The sequence below is a fragment of the Poecilia reticulata genome, linkage group LG9 (genome assembly GCF_000633615.1).
Source record: "Poecilia reticulata strain Guanapo linkage group LG9, Guppy_female_1.0+MT, whole genome shotgun sequence".
Lineage (NCBI taxonomy): Eukaryota > Metazoa > Chordata > Actinopteri > Cyprinodontiformes > Poeciliidae > Poecilia > Poecilia reticulata.
The window spans coordinates 4,254,504-4,263,060 of NC_024339.1; the positions used below are offsets into that span (position 1 = coordinate 4,254,504).

Below are 8,557 nucleotides of genomic sequence, written 5' to 3' on the forward strand. Positions count from 1 at the left end.
TTCGCCCGCCGGTACCCATCAGCTGCTTCTGGAGTAMCACAGGCCAAAAAGGCCCGATAGGACTCCTTCTTCAGTTTGACAGCATCCCTCACCGAAGGTGTCCACCAACGGGTTCGAGGGTTGCCGCCGCGACAGGCACCAACAACCTTGCGGCCGCAGCTCTGATAAGCCGCCTCGGCAATTGGAGGCACGGAACATGGTCCACGCAGACTCAATGTCTCCAACCTCCCCCGGAACGGGTTCGAAGTTCTGCCGGAGATGGGAGTTAAAGCTCCGTCTCACAGKGGACTCCGCCAGACRTTCCCAGCAGACCCTCACTACACGTTTGGGCCTGCCAGGTCTGACCGGCTTCCTCCCCCACCACCGGAGTGGTGGACAGCTCATATCATGATTAGTTATAAATAAATAAAACAAAAACCTAATCATGTCAATGTCAATTTTATTTATGAAGCACTTAAACAGATATTAATTGCACCAAAGGTCTGTACGGTATTCATGAAGCACAGACAAAAACACATAAGAATAAAACACAAATTAAAACAGACAAGTAAATTACAATGTCAGGCCTTAGCAAAAGCCAAAGAATAAAAATGAGTTTGAAGGATCGATATGAAGTGTTCAGGACAATGGGCAGATCTAATGTTAAAAGGTAGGTTGTTCCAAAGATTAGGAGCAGTGACAGTGAATACTACTCCTATTTGCCGTCACTCAGTGTGGTCCCAGGAATATGTAACAACAATTTATTATCTGACCGACGTGTTCTAGAACAGAACTGGAATGGTTGTGAAGAAGGTGTTAGGCCGGGGGTGGGGGGCGATTTATGTTTTCGCATCCACTTGAATAATATATAGTTGCGACCCTGTTTTCGCATGTGCACCAGTCAAGGGTGTCAATTATAACCTGTCAAATGACCAACGAGCTTTAAATTTTCCTGTCGTTTAAAAAAAACAAAAACGGTCAAATACTGAAAATATTCTGTTAACGCGACCTCTGGTAAGAACATCCCCAAACAGACATTGGAAGTCTGACATGAGTTTTGTAATATCCTCAACTTGGTTATCTGATAAATGTGGCAGATAGTTAGGCAGGTTAGCCAGTATTTCGCCATTACTAAGTCTTGCAACTTGTGGTGGATCTTTACGCATTACTACATCCTCCTCAGCCAACTTTGAAACACAGGTTACAGCGGAAACAGCTTCAACCTGACTCTGGGTTGGTTGGTCAGTCCCCCTTGAATGATACAATTTCATCATATTAACATGACAAAGTCTGGTCTAAATTGTTTGGTAAGCTAACTGTAGCGTCGCACTTTGAGCTAACGTCACGGCAAATAATGGTCGATTATATGCAGTACATCGCGGACCACTAGGGGGTACCTGCAGACCAGTGGGTGGCGCAGGTTTAGGGTTGCCACCTTTCAGAAAATAAAATGAGGGACGCCCACCACGGCGCGTGTCACTCTACTTTCATGGGGTGGGATAGCCGCTGCAACAATAGACAATATTATATGGTAGTGTTTTTTGTTTTTAAAAAGGGATCCAGACTGGGTGCTGTTGTGGCGCAGGGGCAAAGCACAACCCACATATTGAGGCCTTAGTCTTTGTGGATGTGGTCACAGGTTCAATTACTGGCCTGGCCAGTAATTGAACCTGCCGCATGTCTTCCCCCTCTCTCATTACCCACTTTCCTTTTCAGACTACTTTCCAATAAAAGCAACTATAGCCAACAACACCTTTTAAAAAAAAAGACATCCAAAGAGTACTCCAATCAGAGTAGCATACCTTAAACAAAGTGTAAAATGTATTTGGTAAACTGCTCAAGTACTGAGTAACTGATCATAACACCTAATTTAATAATCAAAATGTGTCCTCAAACAGGGCTCCAAAAGTATAAACGTTATGTGAAAATTCTGGTATTGTAAACAGCATTACTAAAATATTTATACAAATAAGGAGCTAGGTTTGGAGGCTGGTTCTAGACAAATTTACCATGGGAGCCAGGATAGTTAGTGTTTCTCCATGGCGACACTTAAAAAAAGAATGAAACAAAAAAACAGCAATATTTCATTATTTGACATATCAAGTGATCCAAAGAGCAACTTGTGTCTCCAGAGATGCAGGTTGAATCAGGTTGCAGATCCTGATCTAGCAGATGGAAAGTGTGATCCTATCTCGATACAGCAGCTAAAAGTGCAGCACTATAATTTTTAATTCATTGTTAAAGTAAAATTGTGAAGGTTAAAAAAATCCACCTCTGAATATTAACAAAAGACATTTATCTAGCATAATTTCTTCTGCACCCCTGTTGGCCCCRTCTAGAACCGCCCCTGGGCAGAAGGTGGTCTGACATTAATAATACATTTAAATGACCACTGAACACTGAATTAATATGTCAACATTTCTTAATAAAACAAACAGAAAGCCCTAACAAACCTTTTTAAAGTAGGAAATATTTATGTATTTACTGTTAATCTCCTAGTATGATTTGTTCTTTAAATGGCCATTTATATTATTTTTGGCTGATACTACTATACATTAAATAAGTAAATAATTGATTACCTAATAATCAAACCATAACAGTCTACTAAAACAACAATAAGAAACTTAATCATAGCAAAATGTTCTGTACCATATCAGCCTCAGGGTTTGATTGAGGGATGAAGAGATGCTGATGTCTGGTTCTTTAGGTTCTAACCGGGTCTGCAGTTACTCTCCTGATCCATTCATACAGCAGCACACCGCGCCAGGACGAACATATTTGTTTTAATTGCCTGTATTCATCCACACTGACATGATTCATCCTGGGATCTGAGTATTCCCTCTCACATCTGTATCTTTACGAGAGGTTTTGCTTCTAAGGACGGTGGAGTATCGGGTTGAGGATGTTTTAAAAAGACGTGGTCATAGCAGCTCACTGCGGCTACGTAGTGTCCGTCTCTAGGCAACCACAACAGCGTCAGTCCGTAGCATTCTGGGGGTCCTTTAGCTCCCGCCACAACAATTTATCTGACCTTAATATATCCTGTGTTTTATTTTRGTCATTATTGTTACACTTAGTTTTGATATGTGTGTGTGATAGGTGTGTCTATCGGACAGTTATAGAAATACGGAACAAAGTTTGTCCCGTATCTGTTTAATACGGGACGCAACATTTAACAGTCAAATACGGGACGATTCCGTATTTAAAGGGACGGGTGGCAACCCTACGCAGGTTGCTACAATCGATAGCCACACAGGCACCCCCGGTAGAAAGGAACGAAACGTACCCACTACAACACTTTCATTCTATTGGCTGATGGTTCCAAAAGCAAACAAAGAATATTTCGTAAACGAGCAGAGTTTGGCAAGAGCAAAAGAAGAAAGGTTTGAGTGAACATTACAAGTTTTGAGAAGAAAGACATGAAATCATGCTTTTAAAATGAAAGTGTAAGCAAAAATATTAAAAGTTTTGAGATCAAAACTTTCAAGCTGAAAATGTGTGCTCTCGAATTTTGGCAGAAAAATTCCCCCATATACATTTCATACACTGTCAATCCTATTTACCTCATAATCTAACCCTTGCAGTAAAGTTTTCACTCATTTATTTTAAAAACTCTCCCCAAGGCTTCTGTGACTTTGACCAGTGGAGGCTCTGCGTTCAGGAAGGAGGTAAGGCAACAAAATGCAGTCGAGGTAGATTTATTTGGAGCTGCAGGTCACAGTTACACCAACACCCATTTTCACAGTGACACAAAGAAGCTGGCTTTTATACTTTGGGCAATTCCAACACTCAAACATTACCACAGTCATGCAAAGAATCTGAAGAATTAGTGGTTAATTCAACCCTATGAATTAGATAACATGTGCTTCAGATTTAACAGGTGAGGAAAAAGTTTTAACCCTCCTGTTATGTTGCGGGTCAATTTGACCCGTTTCAAAGTTTTAAGACTTTTTAAAAATAGAAGTATTTTTTCTGCATGAAACTTTTTCTATTTGTCCTAATAGGTGCACCCTATGTATAAAATGAAAATGGAAAATGCTTCATTTTACACCTTTGCAGCCCCCCCCGGTCTATTTGTTACATAGATACTGTTCGGGTCAATTTGACCCGGCAGTCAAGTTGAAGGGTAAAAAGGTTAAAAAAAATGTCCAATTTTATTTGTTTCTTTGCACCTATGAGACATATTTCACCACACACACACACACACACACACACACACACACACCACACATGCATGCACACACCACACACACACCTAAACACGCACACAAACATACTCTTTCACTATTCTCTTTACTTCACTAGAAAGCTGCCAGAAAGCAGGTGTTCATACAACTTTTGACAGGAACCTTTTCTGTTCCCCTGGACAAACTCCACCCACACTGAGTGGACACTCAGTATAAGTGGAGAGGGGAACATAAATACTCTCTGCAAGGGAGTCCTAAACACATTACACACTGAAGGTACATGTGATATCGTCACTGTCAGAGATCAGGAAATGAGCCGCAGGGAAATAAAAAGATAACAACCCTGGAAGCTCTGTAACTTCTTGTTGATCATTCCAGGGTTGACTAGGATGGCAGTAACTCACATCAAGTCAGTATTGCACTCAGGCCTAGTGCAATACAGAAAATCATTGTTGAAATGACAAATCTAAAAGGAAGGAGAGTTTTGGGAAAGAACTGGAAGGAGCTGGACCAAATGCATATACATGCATATTTGGAGGGGTGTGGAGGTCCTCATTCTGACCAGAGTTTATAAGTCAAAGGATGAGTCAACAGCCAGTCTAAGGGATGCAGAGAATGAGCCTACTCATTTAGGCAATATATGCCTTCCACACAGCTAAATATGGCATAAGAATCTGGGCAGCATGTGATGAAACCCCCGTTTTGTTTTGAACATGCAGGTTTAAACTGGAAAACCAGCTGGAGGATCATCTTCAGGACTCATTTGTCTTGATTTTAATCAGCGGGTCAATTTGACCCAGAGCAGAAAAGTGTCTCAAGTTCAATTATAAACATCACCCCTTCAAAGAAAAAATCTAAATGTAACATAAAATTTTTTACAAAAAAATCACTTTCAAGGATAGTTGGTGTCATTTTGTGTTTAGGTTTTTTCAGTGGGCATAAAAAAATTGAAAATCACATTTTTTATGTCCAAATGAGTAAATTGTTGTCATTGATCCTTTATTTGTGAGAAATAAAAAAACATAATTGCACAAATATTGATTGAAATGGTTAGTATTGGAGTTAATAATCAGATACAGAAACGTTTTGGAGGAATATTTTGGTTTCTGACACTATAGCATGACTAAACACTCCCCGGGTCAATTTGACCCACGAACATTATTGCTGTACCTCAGAAACGAACATAATAGAGTTTTAACTTTAAAAAAACATCGAACAAGGGAGCAGAGGGTCAGGTATTCTAGCCTAACTGTAGCCTTCTATTGACTTTGTTAACCTTAACATGTGCTGCGCAGTTCGGTGTGTTTTGGTTTCGTTAGCACTAAAACAGGTCAACCCACACACCAAGTCATCAGTAGAGCAGGTGTTTAAAAAAGCTAATCAACCATCGCTGTGCTCAGGCGAAAACTTATTAATAATGACAATATAGACATCAAGCCTAATGGCATAATGTAACAGACCCAATGTTATGTTTTTGTTTGGGAAATGTTTGTTTTTTGGTGTTGATTCCCCTGATCGGTAATCTCTGCTCCTTCTGCTCGTTGAGCTGTTGTCTGTCGGTTGCCATGACAACGGGTCTGTGTAAAGCCGGCACAGAGTGAGAAAAGGCAGAATAGGAGTGGTGTTTGGTTCTTCACCTGTTTATCAGCTTTATTGTACCTTTATTGTGGCACACTGTCTGCAGCCGCTGCAATTCCTAAAAGTTAAACAAGCGACAAAAACTGAACTAATCATCAAACTACGTCTCCTACAGCATATTTAAAATAAAACGATTGACATACTGGCATATGCTGCCACCCCTGAAAAAATCCCTGCCCCCCTCTTACCACCCCATCAATATTTTTCTAGATCCGCCCCTGGCTCCAGGAGTTTTTTATCAGCACCTGGAGCCCTTGTCTCCCTTTGCTGCTCCATCCTGCTGAGGAGACACACTCAGAAAGATAAGTACTCAAACAATTAGCAAACTCAAACCAATCTAAATCAGAAACAAACTGACATTTTCCCCACAATCTCTCTCTGTACTGGAAGGATGGCCTAAAATGTCACAATGTAACTGAAATAACTGAAACAAAAAGAATTTGGTCTGTAAATAAATATCAATAATAAGTAATAAATAAATTTATTAGGGATGTAATCCTGGTCTCCATCACACCCTCTCATTTTCATGTCTCCTCTCTGCTGCTCCTAAACTTACAAAATATGAAATGGTTTCGGAGATGAACAGCTAAGGTACAGCTCCTCAGCATAAAAATGGTTCATTTTAGAGCCAAACAGGAAGAACAAAATCCACTGAGAGGTCACTACGGAAAAACATTTCACCGTGTGCAGAATAATGGGGTGTTCCACTGCAGCTCATAACGTAATCATAAACTGTTACCCTTATAGTGAAGAAATAATGGAGAAAAAAATATTTATTGAAAAGTAAAAAAAAAAAAAAAATCAACCTTAAGTTAGTCCTCCTCTGTTCTCCTTTCTGGCTATAATTATTATGATTTTAATAGCTTCACATCATGAAGCTCCACCTGGCTCTCCTATCTCTTCTCTGGCCTACTATTTTCATAATAAAATTGCTTAGTTTATTTCAAAATTAAAACTGGTTCATACATATTTCAATAAACTAATTGCAGGTCTCACCTGAGCTTCTCAGTCTCTTCAGTCTCTTCACCTTTTGTCAACAGCATCACTGCTCTAACACTGCCATTTCCCTGATGATACATTACACATAATATATATGTTGATAAATAGTCAAGTATGAACAGGTGTTATGTAGCCATTGCTCACACTGACATTACACTTTAAACAACAACTAAAAAGGCTCATATTACTGCTGTTTTAGTCTCATTGTGTTGAAATAAAAAATTGTGGCTGGAGTAGCTAAATTTTAGACAAAGTTAGCAGTAAAGAAAATTGTAGTATTCCAGAATTAAAACAACCAAAAAGATTTGGTTTCTATATGTCAAAGTAAACTGACAAAATGTTAAGCGATATTCATGAGAACATTCCTGACAGACCGTTTTACCTCACTCAAAAGGCATTTCTGACTCCCACTGCTGCCTCCTACCTCTCAAACACTCTGAGCCATTCAGAAAGGGGAGGTGGGAGCGCCTCCCCCTTCTGAAATAAAAGCACGCGAGTTGAAGATTTCAAAATCAAATATTTGGGTATAGGTATTGTCAGCATTGTCTTCCTGTAACATACAGTAATTACTCAGTAATATTTTCATTTCCTGTCAACAGTTTTTAAAACAAAAACAAGGTGGACTGCCGGTTCTGGGTTTGATTCCCGGCCCCGGTCTCTCTGCATGAAGTTTGCATGTTCTCCCTGTGCATGCGTGGCTTTTCTCCGGGTACTCCAGTTTCCTCCCACAGTCCAAAAACATGACTGTCAGGTTAATTGGCCTCTAAAAATTGCCCCTAGGTGTGAGTGTGTGTGTGTCCTGTTTGTCTCTATGTTGCCCTACGACAGACTGGCGACCTGTCCATGGTGACCCCCGCCTCTCGCCCGACACGTTAGCTGGAGATAGGCACCAGTAACCCTCCCGACCCCACTGAGGGACAGGGGTGCAAGAAAATGGATGGATGGATAGATGGATGGATGGATGGGTGGATGGATGGATGGATAGTAAAAGTATGTCTGCCTTTAAACATAATACCCTAGTAATGTATTTTTAAGTTTGTGCCTCCAAATAAACTGGATTTAGTTTTTTTAGTTGTTGTGACACACTGAAGATGTGAAAAAAGAACTTTAGAAGCACTGTCTTAAAATGCCAAGTTGTTGACTTCTTCATCTTTTTAATGGACTTCTTTTCCATGTTTCTAACAGCAGCTGAAAAGAGGGGTAGTGACCCTTACAATTCGCACCTGTCTGCGCAATCCCAGCCTAACTCCATGTGCAACCCCAACTCTACCCAGTCGCTCCAGCTCATCCAACTCTTATACTCATGCGGGCACACCTGTCCCATTAGGCGTGGAAGGTGTTGAAGGCCACAAGGGTCCTGGTCTAGGTCCAAAAGACTGCATCGTGATGGAGGTTACTCTTAATAAAGGTTAGCACTCACCGTGGAAAGCTCAGTTCCCTATTAATATTGGTCAGGATTCTCTTGCAGGAGATTTTTAATCTCAATGGAATTTTCCTGGCAAAATAAAGTTGAAATATAATAGATGTTTTTATGGATGATTTTGCTGCTTTGCTTGCCCATCTCTCAGCCCTCTCAATAAACATTATTGCAATGAGTGATTTTAACAGTCATATGATGATGCTGATCTCACGGGTGCATTGTGCTATGAGCGGCAGCCGAGGGAGGGGACCCTGGCGGTCTGATCATTGGCTGCAGAAGCTGGCTCTTGGGACGTGGAACGTCACCTCTCTGGTGGGGAAGGAACCGGAGCTAG

General features: G+C 40.7%; 2 protein-coding genes across 18 annotated transcripts in view; one reads left to right on the forward strand and one right to left on the reverse strand.

The window, feature by feature from the left end:
* The window catches only part of zbtb26 (zinc finger and BTB domain containing 26), a 1,115,122-nt gene that overhangs the window by 1,028,989 nt on the left and 77,576 nt on the right, over nucleotides 1-8,557 (reverse strand). The gene's annotated exons all lie outside the window — the stretch shown is intronic.
* pdzd2 (PDZ domain containing 2) overlaps nucleotides 1-8,557 on the forward strand; it is a 192,590-nt gene that overhangs the window by 114,127 nt on the left and 69,906 nt on the right. For all 17 annotated transcript variants that reach the window (XM_017306570.1, XM_017306566.1, XM_008417432.2 and 14 more), the window contains one exon: nucleotides 7,989-8,211. In XM_017306570.1, coding sequence (XP_017162059.1) covers nucleotides 7,989-8,211 — 223 coding nt within the window. The remainder of the gene's footprint in view (nucleotides 1-7,988; nucleotides 8,212-8,557) is intronic.